General features: G+C 44.8%; 1 protein-coding gene across 9 annotated transcripts in view; it reads left to right on the forward strand.

Moving 5' to 3' along the window:
- EPS8 (EGFR pathway substrate 8, signaling adaptor) overlaps positions 1 to 23,645 on the forward strand; it is a 219,117-nt gene that overhangs the window by 117,900 nt on the left and 77,572 nt on the right. For all 9 annotated transcript variants that reach the window (XM_084809230.1, XM_084809224.1, XM_084809227.1 and 6 more), the window contains exons 2-3: positions 1,956 to 2,032; positions 10,872 to 10,945. In XM_084809230.1, coding sequence (XP_084665356.1) covers positions 1,956 to 2,032; positions 10,872 to 10,945 — 151 coding nt within the window. The remainder of the gene's footprint in view (positions 1 to 1,955; positions 2,033 to 10,871; positions 10,946 to 23,645) is intronic.

The raw sequence follows: 23,645 nt of genomic DNA on the forward strand, positions 1-23,645 counted from the left end.
ACCAGGTTGGGGAAGGCTGTTCTAGTGCGATGTGAAAGAGCTACACACAAGGGGATCTTGGAGCAACCCAAGGGGGTTCCAACCAACCAAGGTTCCGACCTGTGTTCCAGCCAAAAGGCTGTGGTCACCAAGGGGTCCAGAACTGCAGCACCATCAGTCCCATGTCTAGTAACCCACCTGCACAATCTTTGAAAGTGCAATCACCCAGAAAAGGGTTCCTGAGGATGACTTAACAGTCAGCTAGGTTCTTGTGGAAGCAAGAGGGCTGTGACTTGCTAATAGGCACTGATGGGGAAGCTGATATTTCTAGAGCTGGCTGAAGATCTTTGCTCAGTAGTTTTTGCCAACTAGAAGACATTTCTTAAATGAGAACAGACGGCTGGAGGCTACTAGCTAGGACATACCCCACATCATGAAGGACTGTAGCTCAGTTGGTAGAGCACATGTTTTGCATGCAGGAGTTCTCAGGTTAGATCCCTAGCATATCTAGCTGAAACGATGATGTAGCAGGTGATATGAAACATCTCTGCTGGAGACCCACTGCCCATCAGAGGTAGACCTGTCATTTCCAACCTGGAGTCCTCCAGCCTCCATCATCCCCAGCCAGAAGGTCCTTGGGCCTCCTAATTGGGGTGATGGGAGTTGTAGTCCTACACATCTAGAGGGCAGCAGGTTGAGGAAGGCCAGAAAAGACAAAAGGATCTCTCCAAACTGGGAGAATGGGTATCAAAATGGCAAATGTGGTTCAATGTAAACAAGTATAAAGTGATGCACGCTGGGGCAAAAAACCCAACTTCAGGTATAAGCTGATGGGATCTGAGCTAGCAGTGACTGACCAAGAAAGAGATCTAAGGGTTGCGGTAGACAGCTCGATGAAAATGTCAGCCCAGCGTGAGGCTACTGTAAAAAAGGCAAGAATAGAACTGCCAGTATCATACTGTCCTTATACAAATCTATGGTGTGACCACACTTGGAATTCTGTGTACAGTTCTGGTCACCACACCTAAAAAAGATATTGTAGAGATGGGAAAAATGCAGAGAAGAGCAACTAAAATGATCAAGAGGCTGGAGCATGTCCCCTATGAGGGAAGGTTACAACAGCTGGGATTGTTTAGCTTGGGAAAAAAGGAGGGTAAGGGGAGACATGATAGAGGTGTACAAGCATGGTGTGGAGAATGTGGATAGGGAGACACTTTTCTCCCTCCCTCAAAATACTAGAACCCAGGGTCATCCTATGAAGCTGATTGGTGGGAGATTCAGGAGAGATAAAAAGAAGTCCTCCTTCACACAGTGCATAGTTAAACTATGGAATTCGCTACCACAGGATGTAGTGATGACCACCAATTTAGATGGCTTTAAAAGAGGGTTAGGCAAATTCCTGGAGGAAAAGGCTATCAGTGGCTACTAGTCTTGATGGGTCTATGCTACCTCCGGTACCAGAGGCAGTGAGCCTATGCACACCAGTTGCTGGGGAACATGGGTGGGAGGGTGCTGCTGTGCTCATGTCCTGTTTGTGGGTTCCTGGTCAACAGCTGGTTGGCCACTTCATGAACAGAATGCTGGACTAAATGGACCATTAGTTTGATCCAGCATGGCTCTTCTGATGTTCTTATGTTCTTAACGTCCTGCCTTTCATGGAAGTGGGGAGCTGTCTGGGAAACAATATTTAGCTCTGGTGTGCTGGCCACTTTCCAACTGGAGACCACCCCAAATGATTCTGATAGGTGCTATTCACAGTTGTTTTCTTTTGTTGTTAATGTATGGCATTGTTTCTTCTTTCTTCAAAAGGTTATTACATAAAGATCTCTGTTTACTTCCACAGCCAGAAAGGCCATATTCTGCAGCCGTTCATAAGCAATTGCTACAAAGACTGTAATTAAGTAATGTCTTAATGTCTTAAATTAATGATTTAATGTCTTAAATTATTTCTCTCTCTCTCTCTCATTCCCACACAGGGAGTGGTGATCAGAATGAATGGACATATTTCAAACCCCCATCCCAGTATATATGGAAATTACTCTTCTCAAGTAAAGTGAGTATATTACTTCCCCACCCTTTCCAAATTTGGGGGAAATAAAATGAAAAAAGCACTAAGCTTTCTCCTCATCCTCAGCTTTTTAATTTTTTGACGAGGAAGAAATTGATGCCTCAAACATAGGACCAATTCCAGACTTTCTTGGACATTACCAGAAGCACAAATAGATTCATTGAATGCCTTGTTCCTCTGCTTTTCGTGCTTCCACTGTTAAGATCTGAGGCTCAATTCAGGTGGGGTGTGCAGCTTCAGATCTCCACTTAGCTTGCATGCCACTTCCCTATCCGCACCACCACCAATTCCCCATCTTTTAACATCTGAAGTCACCCTCTGATGCAAGGTTTTGTACTCACATGCTGACTTCCTGAAATCGGATGTTGTGCTCATACTCACTGATGTTATGTCTGAGTAAAGCGTGTGTCTTTTTTTCTTTCTATATACAATTTCCACATTGAAAAACAAAACAAAACCTACGGTCCTCCTTGCAGGATTCTCCCTAGAAAAGCCAGATGGAGCTCAGAGAGATCATTACCTATCCCAGTCATATCTGTGCTCTGTGAAAGGATGGTCACAGCTGATAGCATTGTCATCAAACTGCCTGCCCTTCTTTCGGCTCTCTCTGCCAAGGTTAACCTGCTAGCATTTACGTCAAAATTGTGATTGCAGAGCACCAGTTGATGAGGCTAAACAGAACCATATTGCTCAGCTTCAGTTGTCTCTTAAGCCACCATTTACATGCAGGCTGAAATCCAAAGAGCTCTTTCGGCATGCACAAGTGCTTCTATGGGTGGACTGGAGTTTCCCTGCATTATTTTCTTTTCCTGACTGCAGTGCAGGAGGGATTTGGACAGGCCTCAGAGGTCTTGTAGGACTCAGGAGTCTTGTAGAACTCACTTCGCAGCCCTTGAGATCCAAGCCTTAAAGTTAAGAGGATCTGTGTTGCTTTTCCTACTTCACAAATCTGATGGGAATAGTTAGGTAACTTTTGCTTTCTGTCTGAACAACAACCTTTTGTTTAACATTACCGATCATACCAGATGTGAAGGCAATTGACCTGGCTGCTTAAACCTGCAGTTTTTCCTAGTTACATGAAAAAGGGGTGGTGGTCCAACAAAAGGGCTGCGTGGGTGAAGAGAGCTGAAATTTGCTCTTCCTTGTGCCTTACCTCCTTTGGAGTCTCAGGATTTTTTCTCTTTAGCCAAGGGTAGGTGCTTGCTGATTACACATGGGGAGAAGGTTTCAAAGTCTGGATGCCACATTCACAAATATCCTGTCTCCAGCAGCTGCACAGCTCACTTCAGAAGGTGGGGACAGAGTCGGCCTTGTCCGATTACATAAACCTGGGGTCTCCAGCGTGGTAGTCATGGCCACCGGTGTGCCCACCGACACCCCTCTAGGAGCCCACCAGGCTCTCTGCTCCTCATTTGTATTTTGTTTCTTAAGATTTTTTTTTAAATTTTAAATTTTTTTTTTTACTGGGAGGCTGGCATGCTACAAAGTAAAGTGCTGCCCTCTAGCACCATATTTATTTGGATTAAAAAGAGTGTTTTTGTGTTTTGAAGCTCAGACCCCACCTTTGCCTTGTACTTAGGTTCTTAGACAAGTTACTTTTCTTTTTATGTTACCAGTTTGCCTTCTGGGAAATGAGCGTTTTGTGACCAGCCATGCCCACCATGGCAGCCATTTTATAAATGGGCAATCCTCCCTCACTCGCATGGCAGTCATTTTATGAGAGCACCCACAACACTCTCTCAAGTTCCAAATGAATCCACCTGCTCAAAAGGTTGGGGACCCCTGACTAAACATTCAGGCAGGATTATGTGGGTGACAGGTGGCCCTTCAGATTTCTAGGTCCTGGGCCATTTAAGCCTTTACAGGTCAAAAAGCAGCATTTTGAATTGTGCTTAGAAAACAAAATGGGAACCAGTCAGCTTTATTCAGGGATCTTTGCCCACGCCCACCACCACAATACCCCCCCCCATCCTCTGTTCAAATACCACAATATGCCAATATATGTAAACTTAATCACTTTGTTTGGCTGTTAACCAGTTAATAAACTGTTCTTCAGCTGGTCAAGAATCCTGTCCTTTCTCCATGTCCCCACTGACGTACACGCTGCTGACCTGACTGTTTGCATTGGTGACAGGTTCCAGTAATAAAGGTCAGCCATACAACCAAACACAGCAACATTTCTAATGAGAAAATGCAGTGTTTACATAACTTCTCAGCTCTGTGTATCAGGTTACAACCTGAGTCCTTGGACCTGAGTTTTTTGAGTCCTCAATGGTTGTCAAGGGCTTCAGGGCCTGAACCAAGATCAGGATAGTTGTGAGGTTGTGACACAGCTTAGTATGATACCATGGACCATATGTGTTTAGGCCTTGGAGCCATCTTTAGGCCTTGAAGGGAATAGGGGTGTACAATGTTGTCCCCTGCAATTGGCCACCAATACCAAGCCTCTGGATAGAAATATATAAATATTTGAAGATTTCCTCCATTGCTGGGTCAACAGAGCACTACCTGTTGAACTTCAGACTCTCTGGCTGTAGCTCCAAACTTCACGTTCTATCCTAACGAAGATCACGCTTCAGACTTTCAAACTTATCTGATCTCAGTTAGGATCAGAAAATAATTCTCCTTTCGGAAACTGCTGTCCTATTGGTACAATTGAGTAGCAGGTGATACGTTATTTGCCGTCAATTGCCAGAGGCAACCTTCTACCCTTGGAAAACTACTAATGGGTTTTTTTTTTCTTTCATTTAGCAGAGGAAAGCCTTCATTTAGTAGAGGATTTCCAGAAATCTAAACAGATTTGTAAATAGTTCTGATGTTATTTGTTCAAGTCAAAGCCATGCATAAGCTGTGTATGTTTTTTTAAAAAAACAGAGTAAAAATTGTTTGTCTTTATAAGACTGAGCAATCTGAGATTATTTCTATTTTTGTGTGTACACACATGCACTTACTTAAAAAAAATATTCGCAACATAACATGTTATCAAAAAGGGGGGGAATTCATATTATAAAACATATCAATACACAGTAATCATTAACACTTCCCTTGATATGGGAAAAAATAAAGGGGAAAAACACACACAAAATGCAGAGGGGAAAAAAGATTTAACACTTCCATTTCAAATATATACATTAATATAAGCAGTCCATATATCTAAATAAGTGTCCATATAACTTTGACGATAGTAGGAGATATGGTCAAATGTGTCAAGAGCAGTGAGATCTTCAGTCCGTTGAGTGATAGGCTGGTGGATGTTTTTCCTTACAGGCTTGAAATATAAACCTCTTTGCAACTTAAGGGCTCTCAGTATCTACCTGGCATTATTTATGGTTGCTAATGTATATGCAGGGCGATAAATCTTTTTTCCGATAGTTCCACAGTGTGGTGCGATAACCCATTTATTGTAAAAATATATGTGTGCTATCTCAAATACGTTTAAAATCTATATAAGTAGAACATTTAGTGTAGCAGCACCCACCCTTCAGAACACTTTGCTAATTGACATCAGACAGGCCCCCACACAGTTCTGAAGTTTAGTTCTGAGGTTTATGCTGGCTGGGGAATGCTGGGAGTTTTAGGACTTTTTTTGTTGTTGTCTAAACATAAATAGGATTGTACCCTTAGGTGCCTTCTTAAAACTCATCTCTCACACAGCCTTTCTCTGAAGTGTGACCCTGCCAGTTATGGTTTGTAGCACACGGTAGGATGTGTGGTTTTGCTGCTGATGAATTTTGTATTGTTGTTTTATTGTTATATTTATTATTGTTTTCATGCTTTTTGTGTTATGTTCACCAGTTTGATACCTCTGTGGAAAGTGGTATATAAATTTGAGTAAATAAATAAATAATTTCTAATTCATAATATCACAGCTCTATGGAAGATATATGCACATAAACACAGTTCACACACACACACACACACACACACACAGGAGTTATTGTGCATGTATAAATATACAGTAAAACCTCCAATTGTCTAGTCTTAAAATAAGCAACTTCTTAGCTGCTTAGGAGCACAAACATGCAAATAAATTATGCTTGGCCTCAGCTTGAATAAGCAACATCAGAACTATTTATAAATGTATTAAGATTACCACAAACCATAGGCTCTACCAAATGAGAGAGAAATTCCATTAGCAGCTTCCAAATCTGGAAGGTTGCTGCCAGCAATTGACAGTGCATAAGTTATGAATTTCTGAATCTCGGGTGAAGCCTTATAAAACATGCTGTGATGTCCCAAAGTTTTGTGTTCCCTTACCCCAACTATGAAAACAGCAGGTCTAACACAGACAGGCGCATTTGTGTTGAACATGACATTATGAATTCGGCTTCTACAAAGAGTCTACAATCTAAAGCAGCTTCCCTCCAGCCTGGTGCTCTTCAGATGTGTTGGACTACAACCCCCACCATCCACAGCCAGGCTGGGGAAGGTGGGAGTTGTAGTCCAACACACCTGAAGAGCGCCAGGTTGAGTGAGGCCATCATAAAGAATGATATGACTACTTCCACCTGCCCAAACGGGGCTTGGGCTTGGATTTCTCCAACAACAGCCCCCCCCCCCCAACATTGGAAATTGCTTTTGAAGTGTTCAAAAGCAGTTTGCCATACAGCATGGGTGGTTGACGTTCAAACAAAAAGACTCACAAAGCCTTTGGGCATACCTTGGTAGCTCTTCAGATTCTGGCCATCTCTGGATGCCCTTGTCACTTCTTATATAGAAATCATGATTAATCCCCCCTTCACTCCCCAGTTCCTCTTACCCATCTTTGTAACCATTTTGAAGATGTGAAATATCCTCTGTTTCTTGGACTATAGCTCATGATAGGGTACATGCTTTGTGTGCAGAAGGTGGGTTGCACAAACAGGGAGCTCCACAGCAAGGGCACCACTACAGAAAAAGCCCTGTCCCTTGTCGCCACTTGTGCAGCCGCTGAATGTGGGGTCCTCTGGACCAGGGGGAGTGGCCGCAGCTCCGTGTCAGAGCACCTGCTTTGCATGCAGAAGGCCCCAGTTTCTCTCCCCGGCACCTTCAGGTAGGGCTAGGAAAGAACCCTGCCTGAGCCCCTGGAGAGCTGCTGCCAGTCAGTTGCAGCAGTAGAGCTGTGTGCAAATGGCTTCTCGAAATTCTCCACCCTATTTGTGGGCAGAAAAATTTCACCGAATTTCTCCAGGGCTCACAATTGGCAGGGGTTGTCGCACAGCTTCTTTCTTTTTTCCTAAGGGTTTTTGGTTTTTGGCACTGCCACTACATGTGGCAGCAGCATTAACTGTATTGGCAGCCTGACCCCCATTTTGCTTCCTCCCCACTGCAAATGTGAGGGGGGCAGTGCTGTGTCTACCTCCAGGGAAGAGGTGGAGCTAGTGCTGTGCCAAAATCTGTCCTCCCAATTTCCTGGAAATGTTCTTGTTCCATGAAAGAGGCTTCCATTATTCTGCTTCATTCTCAGGGCGTTTTTTGCATTTTGTGATGTTTTTAACCCACCTAATGACTGCAAGGTCACTGAGGCTGTTGTGTGTGTGTGTGTTTTCTTTCTATTGCACATCTCTGCGTGGCGCTGCAGCCTCCCAAGCTGCCTGCACTTCCTGATCTGAAAAAAGCCCTCACAGGAGGAATTACCTCATGGTGTCTTCCCCTGGGCTTTAATTGAAGTGTGGGAAGCTGAGGAGGCTATAGGCTGCCTGAGAGATAATTGTACAATGAAAGACAGGACACTCACGGACACTCCTCGTCCACCTCCTAAGTAAGGTAAGCACCCAAACCCAACCCATGAGAACTTCTCTGAAATTTTCTTCTCCTTTGAATTTCTTTTTGAAAGCATTTTCTATCAAATTGCATGAGGATGGTTGAAGAAAAATGGGGACGGAATTTTCATCACAGCCGTACTTGACAGTACTGGGCTAGTTGGACCAATGATTTGACCCATATAAGGTAGCTTCTCATGTTCCTAAGGGGTCTCTGAAGATGACCTCAACAGTCAACTAGGTTCCTGTGGAAGCATTAGGTCCTAACGCCTAACGCTGTGTGGTGTGTTGAGCGAGGAGAGGGCTTCTTTTGTGTAACTTGATTGCTTGCTATAATGGGCAGTGATGGGCAGCTGATATTTCTAAAGCCTGCTGAAGATCTTGGTTTGGTGGCTTTTGCCAGCTCCGAGATGTTTCTTAAATGAGTACAGATGGCTCGTGGCTATTCGCTAGGACATACCCCATGTTGGGAGGAGCTGTAATGGCTGTAGAGCAGATACTTTACGTGCAGAAGGTTCCAGGGTCAATCCTAGGCATCTCTGTGTGAAGGTTGAGGTAACTGGTGATTGAAAGATCTCTGCCAGTGACCCCGGAGAACCTCTCCCAGTCTGAGGAGACAATGCTGGACTCAATGGGTAAATAGTCTGACCTTGTATAAGGCAGCTTCCTATGTTCCACGTGCTTCAGTAGGAGGATGGGAGAAACGGTTTTGAATTGCAACAGGTGGTATCCAACTATGTCGTTCTGTTGGTGGCGTAAATGATGTTGTACTAGCGGAAACTAGGTTCTGGACTATGTGCAAGAGAAGAATCCAACTAAAGTTACGTTTGTGTAAGCATGGTTGCGCAAGCAGGTTTGCATTATGCTTGTGCAACATGTTGTGTGACCGGTTGTGCATTCTGATTGGGTTATGCAACCGCTTGCACCTGTTGTGCAACGGCTTGCGCCTGTTGTGCAACTGGTTGCACAAGAGTAATAGGCAACTGCTCAACAGAAAGATTCAGCAGAGCTTTGCTAGCAGTATTTGAGTTAGCGGAGTGTCACCATTGGATACTACCCAATGTTGCCAGCAAATGTAGACAGAACTCTGAATTTTCAGTGGTTTTGTATAAGGCAGCTTCCTATGGACTCTGTAATGTTACTAGGAAGATAGGAAGGTGCCTTATACTGAGTCAGATCATTGGTCCATCTAGCTCAGTATTGTTTACATCAGAGGTAGGAACCCTTTTGGGCTGTGGGCACATTTGGCAATTTGAGAAATTGTCCAGTGCACCACCACAAAATGGCTGCCATGAGAGGCATGGCAAAGGACAAGTAAGCTACCCAAAGACTGAGTACAGGGCAGAGGTGGAGTCTGAGCCCCAACACACTAAGCAAGTCCTTTGAACCCACATTTTCAGCACCAACAGAAACCTATTTCAGAGTAATCCCAACTGCCAGTAAGAATATGTGTTAATTAAAAAAAAAGAGGGGAGGGCACCCTGGTAGGTGCAAGAAAGGTGTCTGAGGGTGCAGTGGTGTCTGTGGGCACAATGTTGCCTAACCCTTATATACACCATCCCTCCCCAACCTTGTGCCCCTAGATGTATTGGACTAAAATCTCATCAACTCCAGCCAGCATGCTGGCTGAAGATGAAGGAGTTGTAGCACATCTGGAAGCCATGAGGGTGAGGAAGGTGGGTCTACACTGATTGGCAGCAGCTCTTCAGAGCTTCAGACAGGGGTCTTTGTGAGTCTTATTTGGAGACACCCGGGATCAAATCAGGAACCTTCCTCATTCAAAGCATGTTCTCCACTGTTGAGCTACGGTCCGTCCCCAGAATTGAAATGATTAGAGCGTTTATTTTTGCATTTTCGTTTGAGTTTGCAGGATAGGATGGATTTTTAATGGATGTTTTTCTGTCTGTCTTAGCATGGATTTTTTGTGGCATGGAATTTTCCATCTTTAAAAATGAAAAATACTTTTTAAAAAACCTTATCTAGACAATCCATTTTTTTAACTACACTGGTTCAGATCAGGCAGTGGGAAAGCAGCTGCCTGCAGACAGAGCATGAAACAACTCTAAGATTGATTTATTCTAAGTATTTATTTAACTGATTTTTTTCTTGTGTGCCAGACTCCAACCAAGGCACATGATTCAACTGCCTCACAGAAGCTAAGCGGGTCTGAGTTTGGTCAGTGCTTGGATGGGAGACTGCCTAGGAGAATAATATATTCTCCCAGTTAACAGCACACCTCCTGATGAGGGCAGAAGCCAAAATGTTTAGCTTAAAATGTATTTTAATACTCTGTTGTTAGTCCTTCTATCTTTCATATATATATATATATATATATATATATATATATGCACAGTTCATACTGGCTTAGTTTGCAGAATTTCTTTTTCTTTAGCTCGAAAGTATGGATTGGGATGGGGAACAGAAGAGGTAGGGCATCTGTACAGAACAACCCCTCTATGAGAGGTTTCATTAGGTACTCTTGCACACTTCCATGTATATCTGCAACAATATGGGCTAGAAACATGAAAGCCAACATTTTCAACTTCCTAAATTCTGGGCTCAGTATAAACATATTTATTTATTTATTACATTTCTATACCGCCAAATAGCCTAAGTTCTCTGGGCAGTTCACAGAAATTAAAACCACCAAGTACAGAATAAAAACAGTTTGAAATATAAAAGCGTAAAACTACAGTATAAAAATACAACCAGAATAAAACCTAGCAGCAATGCAGAGATTTAAAATATAGATCTAAAACAGCAGAGCTAAAAGATTACAATGCTAACTTTTTGGGAAAATAAAAAGGTCTTCACCTGGCACCAGAAAGAGCACAACGTAGGCACCAGGTGAACCTCTCTAGGGAGCTCATTCCACAGCCGGAGTGCCACAGCAAGAAAGGCCCTCTTTGTGGTAGCCACCTCCCTCACTTCCTTTGGCAGGGGCTCCTGGAGAAGGACCCCTGAAGATGATCTTAGGGTCTGGGCATGTATATATGGGACATAATCTTTGAATGCATTAGGTTTATATGCTGATTGGTTTTGCCAGATACATATATACATAAATAATGCACCTTGTCTTTCAGCGGATATGGGTCACCAACATTTTCTCAAGGCGACAGGGACCAGAGTACAAAGCCGAGCGCAAAAGCTTTGTATGGTAAGGCTTACCAGTTGATGTATATAATAATGTCATGAGTACGAAGTCTTTATTAAGCTGAGAGCATGTATAGTCATGAAGAATATTTAAAGGCATCATCCATTGCTTTGCATGTGATCTGTGTTGTTCTGACCTGGACCACCTGTCTTCAAAAGGATATCAAGGTTATAATGGAGATGAACAGTGTGATGGGGAGCATGAAGGGCTGAAGATTTATCCAGACTTTGGTCAAGATTTAGAATGGATTCACATGACTCTTGAGTCTGACTCACTGAAGCCTTTTCCCCCATTCCCTACATGTCAGATCTTTGTGTGCATCCATATCTTACCAATGCTTAAACATGAGATCAGAGTAAGGGATATCCTGAGTTCAGGAGTCTTTGCAAATCCAAATTCCTGGATTGTCCCACAATCTGAGTAAGTAATGTAGCACACGCAAGCCTGGGATGCACATGAGAATTGGGAACAAGATTGCTGAACAGTCTTGGAAGACTGTGTGTGAGCAAAGGACTGCCAGTCTTCCAGCCAGGGCTGGCCCTACCATTAGGCAGAGTGAGGCAGCCACCTCGGGTGGCAGATGCTGGGAAGCGGCAGCAAGGGTTAGAGGAGAGAGAGCTGGGGCCATGCAGCCTGCCCTGTGTCCCTTGAGCTCTTCTGCTGTCTTCGATGTGGTGGAGGATGCTATCCCATCGCCCATATCGAAGAAGGATTCAACTGCCACTCCAGTCAGCAGTTGTTCATGGAATGGGAGGTGGTGCCATCTTGTTTCTTCTCAGGCAGTAAAATGTCTTGGGCCAGCCCTGCCTCCAGCAAAAGTCTGCTACAGGCATTACTTCTGTGATCCTAAATCAATGCTTCCCCCACTCTTGGATCATAAATTTTATGAAGGGGGCATAATGCAGTTACCGGGCCCAGAGCTGCACTCCTAGCCCCTCCCCTGGCATTGATCACACAGCAGGCCCCGCCCCCAGGTATCCACAAGCCAGCACAGACTGTCTGCAGCAAGAGAGACTACACACCAATGCGGCGTGGGGTTTCTCAGTGCAGACATCCCGGGGTGTAGGGCCATGTGCCCTGTCTGATGTCAACAGTGCACTGCTGGCCTCTTCTCCATACATATGGAGAACAAGTGAATAGGGCTAATGCTGTGTCTGTCTATACACATACCACATACATACATACACAAGTGGCTTTTTGGTATAAGTGTGTGTGTGTGTGTGTGTGTGTGTGTGTGTCTAGCCCCTTACCTGCTCCAAGTCTTAAGAAAGGGGGTTGGCTAGCTCAGTCTTTCCCAGCCTGGTGCCCTTCAGGTGTTTTGGACTACAACTCCCAGCATTCCTGACCATTGGCCATGCTGGCTGGGGCTGATGGGAGTTGGAGTTCAACACAACTAAAAGGCACCAGGTTGGAAAAGGCTGGGCTAAACAATAAAATATAAGCAATGCTATTTAAGGATGTACACTAAATCTATTCTGGGCATCTGCCAGTTTTCTCTGTTAACAGTTGCTTTTCTCAGAGCAATGGATTAACTACAGCAATAAATTGCATTAGGTGGTGGTGAAAGGGTGTCTCAGCTGAAAAGATGCGTCGTGACGTACATTTGAGCACTGAGCATAAAGTGCTGCATGGAAGAAGTCAGTGGCTTTTGATTAATTTATCTCAGGCAGACAATAGTGCAGACAATATTCTAGCTTCATTGTTAGGCTTTAGAATAAATAACGCTGTAGCCTGTTTTAATTCATATGGAGAGAACAGTGCTTTGGCTTGTCATCTTTTGTCAACAGAATTAGAAAAGAATGCAATAGGCCGCTATTGTTGGGACTTTGTCTTCAGCATTGAAGGACAGTGGTTAGCAGCCCATTTTGCTTGAGGGCAACTTCGGCTAAGCTCTCCACGAGGGAGTAAATCTGTGTCTGGCCTACACCGTCTGAGGGCCCAAACAGACATTGTTTTAAATGTGTCTAGCAGCTATGGGTTCTTGTTTTCCCTGTTTTACTCTAGAGTAGGTGCAAGGGCTCCAATTTGGATCAGGACCCTAGAGGAGGGGAGGTAAGGGGGCTTTTAAGATCTGGATTGGGCTCCCTGCACCCACTCTAGAGTGAAAATGAACAAAAGACGTAGCTGCTAGGCACAGATTTAAAGTAATGTCTGTTTTGGCCCTCAGAAAGCAGTTGAGAAGTCACATGACAGAACGTTCTTCCATATAAAATGTTCCCTGCAGAAAGAAAAGCAGCAGGTCAGGGAGAAGGCTAAGCTAGAACCCTTCTCCCTCGTACTTAGTTTTCTACCTGCAGGGAATGTTTTGTACAAATGAGTATTCAGCAATATATGATTCGTCCCCTGCAGTCCAAAGTGGTATACTCCAGGCATGGGTTTACCACATCAGTGAGAACCAGGCCCTTGAGAAGGGAATGGTAAATGAGTGAGTAAAGTGAGTGGCTAATAATCTTTACTGCTCAAAAAGGCCTTCTAGCCAGTTGCATTACCGCAGCTGCGGCTTTTCCCTCATCCCCCTTTCACCTCTGGATCAGCAATGGGAGGGCCAGCATCTCCTTTGAAAGGCCACACTTGGCCCTGGGCTCACCAGTTTATTTATTTATTTGATGTGTACCCTGCCTTTCTATCAAAAATGGCACACAAGGCAGCCAGTCCCGGTGCTAGAGAGTGCAGATCTATACTCCATGAGTTATGTATAGCAAGCATACTACTATTTGCCAGTTTTAACCAGCGTAGCCAAAGAGAATTATGAAGGGTTCTCAGGTGTGTGTGTTTTTCATTAATAACTTTTTTCCATGCACTAAGGGACATGGTCCCCTTCATGGATCACTGCCTTCCTGTGGCGAAGGGGCTTGCGTAACTCAGTGAAGCCATAAGCTATGCTGTGCAGGGCCACCCAAGACGGACAGGTCATGGCAGAGAGTTCTGACAAAATGTGGTCCACTGGAGAAGGAAATGGCAACCCACTCCAGTATTCTTGCCAAGAAAACCCCATGGAACGTATCACAAGGCTAAAAGATATGACGCCGGAAGATGAGCCCCTCAGGTCGGAAGGTGTCCAATATGCTACTGGGGAAGAGCAGAGGGTATTTCCAAGTAGCGCCAGAAAGAGTGAAGCGGCTGGGACAAACCCGAAAGGACACTCAGCTGTGGATGTGTCTGGTGGGTTAGGGTATTTTAGAAAATGTTTTTATTGTAGAATTTTATTGTTTTAAACTGTTTTATTGTATGTTGTACATTGCCCAGAGTGGCTGGGTGACCAGCCAGATGGGCAATTAATAAATTTAATAATAATAAATTTTAATTTAATAATAATAATAATGGTGGTGAAAAGAAAATCCGATGCTGTAAAGAACAATATTATTTAGGAACCTGGAATGTAAGATCAATGAATCAAGGTAAGCTGGAGGTGGTCAAACATGAGATGGCAAGATTGAACATCGACATCTTGGGAATCAGCGAACTAAAATGGACAGGCATGGGCAAATTTAATTCAGGAGACTATCATATCTACTACTGTGGGCAAGAATCCCTTAGAAGAAATGGAGTAGCACTCATAGTCAACAAAAGGATGGGAAAAGCAGTACTGGGGTACAATCTTAAAAATGATAGAATGATCTCAGTACGAATCCAAGGCAAACCATTCAACATCACAGTAATTCAAGTCTATGCCCCAACCACTGATGCCGAAGAAGCTGAGGTTGATCGGTTCTATGAAGACCTACAACACCTTCTAGAACTAACACCAAAAAAAGATGTCCTCTTCATCATAGGGGATTAGAATGCTAAAGTAGGAAGTCAAGAAATCACTGGGATAACAGGCAGGCATGGCCTTGGTGTACAAAATGAAGCAGGACAAAAGCTAATAGAGTTTTGCCAAGAGAACATGCTGATCATAGCAAACACTCTTTTCCAACATCACAAGAGACGACTCTACACATGGACATCACCAGATGGTCAATATCGAAATCAGATTGATTATGTCCTTTGCAGCCAAAGATGGAGAAGCTCTATACAGTCAGTAAAAAGAAGACCTGGAGTTGACTGTGATCATGAGCTTCTTATTGCAAATTTCGGCTTAAATTGAAGAACGTTGGGAAAACCACTAAACCATTCAGGTATGACCTAAATCATATCCCTTATGAATATACAGTGGAGGCGAGGAATAGATTTCAGGGATTAGACCTGATAGACAGAGTGCCTGAGGAACTCTGGACGGAGGTCCGTAACATTGTTCAGGAGGCAGCAACGAAATCCATCCTAAAGAAAAAGAAATGCAAGAAAGCCAAGTGGCTGTCTGATGAGGCTTTACAAGTAGCTGAGGAAAGAAGGGAAGCGAAAAGCAAGGGAGAAAGGGGAAGAGATATCCAATTGAATGCAGAGTTCCAGAGAATAGCAAGGAAAGACAAGAAGGCCTTCTTAAATGAACAATGCAAAGAAATCGAGGAAAACAACAGAATGGGAAAGACTAGAGATCTCTTCAAGAAAATCGGAGATCTCAAGGGAACATTTTGTGCAAAGACGGGCATGATAAAGGACAAAGAAGGCAGGGATCTAACAGAAGCAGATGAGATTAAGAAGAGGTGGCAAGAATACATAGAAGAACTATACAGGAAAGATCTGAATGTCCCTGATAGCCATGACAGTGCAGTCACTGAACTTGAGCCGGACATCCTCGAGAGTGAAGTCAAGTGGGCCTTAGGAAGCATTACTAACAACAAAGCTAGCGGAGATGACAGTCTTCCAGCTGAGCTATTTAAAATCCTAAAAGATGATGCTGTTAAAGTGCTGCACGCAATATGCCAACAAATTTGGAACACTCAACAGTGGCCGCAAGACTGGAAAAGGTCAGTTTACATGCCAATTCCAAAGAAGGGCAACGCCAAAGAGTGTTCAAACTACCACACAATTGCGCTCATTTCACATGCCAGCAAGGTGATGCTCAAAATCATACAAGCTAGGCTTCAGCAGTATGCGAACCGAGAACTACCGGAAGTACAAGCTGGGTTTCAAAGGGGCAGAGGAACTAGAGATCAAATCGCCAACATTCGTTGGATCATGGAGAAAGCAAGAGAATTCCAGAAAAATGTCTATTTCTGCTTCATTGACTACGCTAAAGCCTTTGATTGTGTGGATCACAACAAACTGTGGCAAATTCTTAAAGTGATGGGAGTACCAGACCACTTTACCTGTCTCCTGAGAAACCTGTACGAGGGTCAAGAAGCAACAGTAAGAACCAGACATGGAAAAACTGATTGGTTCAAAATTGGGAAAGGAGTACGACAAGGCTGCATATTGTCACACTACTTATTTAACTTATATGCAGAGTACATCATGAGAAACACCAGGTTGGATGAATCACAGGTCGGAATTAAGATTGCCAGGAGAATTATCAACAACCTCCGATATGCAGACGATACCACCCTAATGGCAGAAAGCGAAGAGGATCTCAAGAGCCTCTTGTTGAGGGTGAAAGAGGAGATTGCAAAAGCTGGTTTGAAACTCAACATTAAAAAAACGAAGATCATGGCATCTGGCTCCATCACTTCCTGGCATATAGAAGGGGAAGAAATGGAAGCTGTGACAGATTTTATTTTCTTGGGCTCCAAGATCACCGCAGATGGTGACTGTAGCCCTGAAATTAAAAGATGCTTGCTCCTTGGGAGGAAAGCTATGGCAAACCTAGACAGCATAGTAAGAAGCAGAGACATCACCTTGCCGACAAAGGTCCGTCTAATCAAAGCTATGGTTTTCCCAGTAGTAACGTATGGCTGTGAGAGCTGGACTATAAGGAAGGCTGAGCGCCAAAGAATGGATGCTTTCGAACTGTGGTGCTGGAGAAGACTCTTACGAGTCCCCTGGACTGCAAGGAGGTCAAATCAGTCCATCCTGAAGGAAATCAACCCCGAGTGCTCATTGGAAGGACAGATACTGAAGCTGAAGCTCAAATATTTTGGCCACCTAATGCGAAGAGAAAACTCTCTGGAAAAGACCCTGATGCTGGGGAAGACTGAAGGCAAAAGGAGAAGGGGACGGCAGAGGATGAGATGGCTAGATAGCATCACCGACGCAATGAATATGAACTTGAGCATGCTCCAGGAGAGAGAGCAGGACAGGAAGGCCTGGCGTGCTATGGTCCATGGGGTCACAAAGAGTCGGACACGACTGAACGACTGAACAACAACAACAAAGGGACATGGCGATGGGACCTGGAAAAGAAGGGTTATTAAATGGATAGCAAAAAATAAAATTAAAATAAAGTCAGACCATCGCTGTGCTATATACCAACATATTGTTCATTCCTAAGAATTGCATTGAGACAGAATTTCTGCAGTGATGTTTGCACCCTGCCATTGTTTGACAAAAAGCAGAAATATTATTGGTGCCTCGAAAGCTCTTGCAGTGATACTGGTTGAATATTTATTGGATTCTTCATTTAGTCATTGGATAGCCTTTGATTCCAGCCTGCTCTCTTAAAACTAGAGGTCAGTTGTGGCTCCAGTGTGTTCAGAATTTAAGAGAAACTCTGCTGGATCAGAACAGAGGTCCACCTAGGCCAACATCTGCTCTGCACACAATATGTGGAGCCTTTTTTTTCAGTGAATTTTTGTCTTGGACATTAGCACCTGTTTTGGGCAGACGTTCCCAAATCTGGCCCAGCAAATTTCCCTTCTCTGGGCCATTCACTTCCTGTCTATTTCTCTGCAGTTGGAGTTCTGCAAGCCTTTGCCCTCCCATGAAGAGTGGAGAACACACTGGGGTCTTTAATCCCCCGTGTGCCATCTTCAGAGACTGCCAACCCAACTTGTGCTCCTGGATATGTCATAACATGCAGACAGATGTACCTGGGTGTCAAGGCTGGTGGTCTGGAGGCAAGCAACCATGGGAGGTCCAAGAGCAGGAAGCAGGTTCCTCAGTCTGAGGAGCCAAGCCAGAATTGTTGGCTTTCTAGGACCACGTGAAATCCTATTGGCCTCTTGTCACCTGACCCTGCTGAGGTAGTAGCTGCAGTTCCATCCTCTGGTCATCTGCAGTGGTGGTGTGGCACTGCAAGCAGACAGTGGGCTGCAGCAGTGAGCTGATTGGACACCCACCCTGTGTGAATCACTAGTCTTTGCAGAAAAGAAGAATGGAGGGGTATTTTTCCGGCAGGTCCCAGTGAGCCTCCATCTCTTCCCATACACGTCCACGCTAACCCATTAGACCCTTGTGACCTGGTCTTGATTATAAATACTTCCATGTCAGGCCTTGGTCTTTGCTTGAGCAAGAGTCCAGCTTTGAACTCTTAAGTCCTGCGCTGTGTTTCCTGGCTTGAGTTCCCTGCTCCTCAGCCCCCACTTCCTGTTCCTTGGACCAGACTATGTATCTTCCGACCTTGGCTGTCCTTGCTAACAGTCTCTGTGTTTGGACTGCAACTGGCTGCAACCTGGGATCCTGTTTTTCTCATTCTTATCGCCCCGATTGCTTTTGCATTTTACTCATGAAAGTAAATACCAGTTTTGGAACTGGTTCGCCCACGACTGTTCTTTAAGTGTACTTCTAAGATGTTTTCCGTGTGCACCTAAAAGCGTCAAGAGTGTGCAAGCAGCAGAACCACCTTTGCAAACCTGTGGCTCCTCCCTTTCTGCTCCTGGACCGGGAAAAGACGTGCCCAGCTAGGCAGCGGGCCAGCCAGTTGCTAGCCCGTGGAAGAATGCGATGGGATGAAAGTAAATGGAAACAGCTGCATTGACAGCCTTACTTTCCATCCTATATTGCAGAGGCGTTGGACCTTTTTCAGCCTGAGAGCTGAATTCCATTTCAGAGAAGCTCTCGGGGGCCACATTCCAGGGGTGTGTGGGCTTGAAGCCAATAGGGGGTTGGGCCAAAGGCAAAAGGGCTTTGTTGTTTATTCGGTCAGTTGCTCCGACTCTTCGTGACTTCATGGACCAGCCCACGCCAGAGCTTCCGGTTTAGTTTAAAGCTGTTGCTGCCAGTAATTAAGCCTTAGGAGAGGGATCTCAAGCTTTTAGAATGGGGAGAAATCTACACAAAAGCCAGAAGGCTACCAAATGATTGGGGGTCAGGAGGAAGCAGCTGAGGTCCGAGACATGGCTCTCTGGGGAACCCCAGAGAGCTAGACTGGGACTCCGGGTTGGCTGGATTTGGACCCCAGGCCTGAGGTTCTGCACCACTGATCTAATGAGAAATAGGTTTTGAGGGATGTGGGGTGGATTGAATGTGCTACCCCAGAACAAAACCAAATGACGCATGGGGTAGAAGCAGCTCCAGTGTAACTGCATTTTGTTTTTTATTGTAAGCCATAGACCTGTGCACAAATGGCCTCCCAAAATTCTCTAGCCTATTTGTGGGAAGAGAAATTGAGGGGACAATTTCACTGAATTTCTCCTCGGGGAGGAGAATTTCTCCCAACAGTTTCTCACAGGTAGGGCTCACTGTTGGCAGGGGTTGCAGCACAGGTTCTTTCTTTTTTCCTCAGGGTTTTTGGTTTATTGCACTGCTTCTGTAGGTGGCAACAGCATCAACTGTGTTGAGGCTTCCACTTTTCTAAGGTGGAGTTTTGAATTTCTTTTGGTGGTACTTTTGAGCTTACCTAATCACTGCGAGGTGGCCGAGGGTGCTGTGTGTGTTTTCCCTCTCTATTACGCATGTTTCCATTGCTCTGCAGCCTCCCAGGCCACCTGCACTTTCTGAACTGAAAAAGCCCCATGGGAGGAATTGCCTCATGAAGTCTTCCTCATGATGGCTTTGACTGAAGTGTGGGAAGCCCAGGAAGCTACAGGCTGCCACAGAGATGATTGTACAGTGACAGACAGGATACTCATGCACACTTCTCAGCCACCTCATAAGGAAGGTACGCACAGGAACCACAAACCCAACCCATGAGAATGTCTCCAAAATGTCTCCTTCTTTGAATTTTCTTTTGAAAGCAATTTCTTTTCTATCAAATGGAATAAGAATGGTCGAAAAAAATGTGGGAGAAATTTTAGCACAGCACTAGTCAGCCATCGTTGTGAAAGTTCCTTATTAAGTGTGGACGTTTTGGCAAACTCAGGTTCAAACATGCGTGTTGTGCAAGCTGCCCCTTATACAATGCTTCTCCCTGTGTGATGCTTTCTAGAAGTCAAGGTTATTTTCCTGTCTTTTCCTTCTCCCTGACTGCCATGCGGCATCCAATTTTTCATTGAAAGCCTTATTGCTCTGTCACCTTCCCGAATGGAAGTAATTAATAGGTGTGGGGTTGATCAAGACTTTGCTCTCCTATGTTATAATTCCCATATTTTATCAGGAGCAGATGGATTTTATTTCTTCAGATCATCAGCCAAGCAAAAAAACAAGAAAGGTAGCAAATGATAAAAGAGCTGGCTGCTGTGCATGTGTCTGTGTGCGGGAATGTGGGTGTGCGTGTGTGCGTGTGTGCATGTTCAAAATGCATATATGTAAGAAAAATGCTGCAAAAGCAAAAATGTTGCTAATATTTTGAAATGATCAAAGGAAACTTGCAGTGGTTCTTTGGGATAACGAACTAATTAGCATCAGAGCAGATGACTGGGGATTTCTCAGGTGCAGCCTTGAGTCTGTTCCTCCAGTGTGTTTGCTTTGTGAACACTGGCAATTTGGAATTTTGTTGCCTTTTTGCTGCACGCAAATCTTCCCCCCTCAGTCAAAGCGCATAAATGAGTTGTGTTGTCTCTCTTCTCCCCTCATCCCTTCCCCAGCCTATAGGAATGACAGATATTATTTTAGCCACCAGCAAATTTACTATGACACTGAAGACATTTCTACGCCTCCCAGCTTTATTTTCTGTAACCCTTAATTCCCAATTTAGGATAAATTCGGGCACAATCCTATGGCCACTAGTCAACGGCTAGACGGCCATAGGATAGGTTGGTTCCCAGAAACCGACCTCCACCCCCTCCTGTGCTGCCTCATAGGCAGCGCGAAACGGCCCTGCGCTTGGAAGAGGAGCGGCAAAAACTAGGCGTTCCTGGGGGGTGCCAGGGTGGGGAGGGGAGAAGTGCTGTTCCGATGCTTCCTATGCATTGTCCGGCGTCTCCCCCCCCCCCCGCTCCAACTTCCCATAGCTAGATAGCCGAAATCAGCTGTCTAGCCACAAATGCAGGGCAGCTGAAGTGTGGAGGGGAAGATCCCCTCCGCGCTGCTCCTGCCCTGCATTGGATAGTTGGTTGCCTCTGAGTTCAGAGGCGGCCGCCTATCCCAATAGGATTGCGCCCTCCCAGTTTTTAGAGAGGGCTTGCCCAAGACATTTTGCTGGCTGAGGCAGATCAACGCATGGTGCCCCTCCCATCCCCAGCTAGAAGTGCTTAGTACCCAAGAGTGGTCAGGTTATTTGGGTGCTTGAGGCAGAGAATCCCACAAGCTCCTCTTCCTCTGTATTTGCACTGTAAAAACACAGTGATAATAAGTGAAAAAGTAACAGTTTGCTGTCCCTTCATGACAATCAAAATCAGCTGACGGAAGTGTCTGCCCTGCCCTGTGTTTAGAGCAGGCTGCATGAAGAGGACCCTGTTATCCTGGTTAATTTACCTAGGTTCCCAGGTGAATTGGAGTGATCCCAAATGGATTACGTTATTGGTTTAAATCAGGGGTGTTGAACCTCTTTCAGCCCTAGGGGTGAATTAAATTTCAGAGAGGGGGGCTGAATTCCAGTGGTGGGTGGGGCTGCAGACGAAAGGGAACAGGCCCCAAATACCAAGAAATACCAACCAACTTTAGCTTAAACCTCTTACTGACTGTAACTAAGCCTTAGGGGAGATATTTCAACCTTTTAGAATGGGGGAAACACAGTGCAAAAACCTGCCAGGAAACCAACAAATGACCAGCATACAGTAATCAGTTGGAAAGGGGCTGGTTCCATGGGAAGGGTGTGTAGCCTTCTGTGGAACGCAAGAGGACCAGATTTGGCCCACGGGTCTGAGTTTCAACACTTCTGGGTTAAATTTAAGGAGAGAGAAAATGAAGGCATTGAAAACCATTCACATGCTAATTCTAGCACAGCTGAAGAACTGTGCATAGATATGCTGTGGTTGTCCACGCATCTACTTCAGTAGGGTTAACTCTCATCCACTGAGGTCTTTGGGAGACCCCTAGTGTCACTGTCAATATCTGTAGAATTGCTTGCGACTACTTGCTTGTCTCATTACAGATTTATTCATTTATTTACTTACAATATTTATATGCCCTCCATATCTAGAACAGATTTCGGAGCAGTGAACACAAAAGGTAAAATAGTAAAAGCATAAAAAGATTAAAACATGACATTAAAATTATCCTTGTTTAAAAACACAATACCAATAAAAACCATAACTGGTCAATTAAGGAATGCCTCCTGGAACAGTGCTGTTTTCATGAAGCACCAGAAACAACGCATTGCTTGCCTGACCTCCAGGGGCAGGGAGTTCCAAAGAAAGGGGCCACCACACTGAAGGCTCTTCTCCTGGTGGACTCCAATCAGGCCGTGGGTCCATGTGGAACCACCAGGAGCAAGCCCTCTGATGACCTCAGTGAGCAGGCAGGTTGGTAAGGGAGAAGGCGCTCTCTCGGGTATCATGGTCCTGAGTTGTTTAGGGCTTTATACACAAGTACTAAAACCCTAAACCTGACCTGGGAGCGAATAGGCAGCCAGTGCAGTTCCTCAGCAAAGGAGTTACATGCTGGAAAGGGGCAGCTCCTCACAGCTCCTGCGTTCTGCGCTAGCTCCAGCTTCTGGAGCAGCCTTAAGGGCTGCCCCACATAGAGCGCATTACAGTAATTCAGACTTGAGGTTTCTAGTGCCTGTACCACTGTGGCCAGTCTATCCCTGTCCAGGAGAGGCTGTAGTTGGCGAACCAGCTGAAGCTGGTAAAAGGCACTCCAAGCCGCCATGGCCATTTGGGCTTCCAGCAACAGCGATGGATCTAGGAGTACTCCCAAACTACGGACCTGATCTTTCAGAGGGAGTGCAAGCCCATCCAGAACAGGCCATGAGACTATCTCCCGGACTTAGGAACCACTCATTCACAGGGCTCCAGGATTCAGTTTCAGTTTATTGGCCCTCATCCAGCCCATTACTGAGTTCAGGCACTGTTCCAGTACTTGCACAGCCTCTCCTGCTTCAGATGTCACAGGGAGATAGAGCTAACCTGTTTGGGAAATACTGTTGCGGCCACTGAGGGCCCCATCTCTTGTCCCTACCAACTGTTCTTCCACTAGAGGTGGGACTTGAAGCACTTCGAGATTAGGCTTTTATTGTGCAATTGTCCTGCCTCATTCACTGAATTTTACCAGGGGGTCCAAAGGACTTCATCTTGCACTTATAACCATCCCATGTTTTCCTACCGCTTCTTCCCTCTCTCTGTCTTCCCACAAAAAATCTGTTGAGGAAGAAAAGACAGAATAGCTGCAGAATTTATTTTAATTGGTAGCTGTAGGATGAAACCATAGAGAAGCACTTCACAGCCAATCCTATTATTTTGTATTGTATTGTATCAGAATTGTTTTGTATTCAGCCAAGGCAGGAGATTTTTGTTAATGTATGGTAAAAATAAATACAATATATTTTTTACTCTTGGTAAGAAACAAAAAAAGCATACCTTCAGTATGATATTTTTGCATTTGCAGCATCATGTGGTACTCAAAAGAATAGCAGAGGCATTTCTACAAGCTTTTCTTTTCTTTTGGTTTTTGGTTGTGACCTTCTTTC

The sequence above is a fragment of the Heloderma suspectum genome, chromosome 7 (genome assembly GCF_057233095.1).
Source record: "Heloderma suspectum isolate Gila_16-S chromosome 7, 16-S_ref, whole genome shotgun sequence".
NCBI classification, from domain to species: Eukaryota; Metazoa; Chordata; class Lepidosauria; order Squamata; family Helodermatidae; genus Heloderma; species Heloderma suspectum.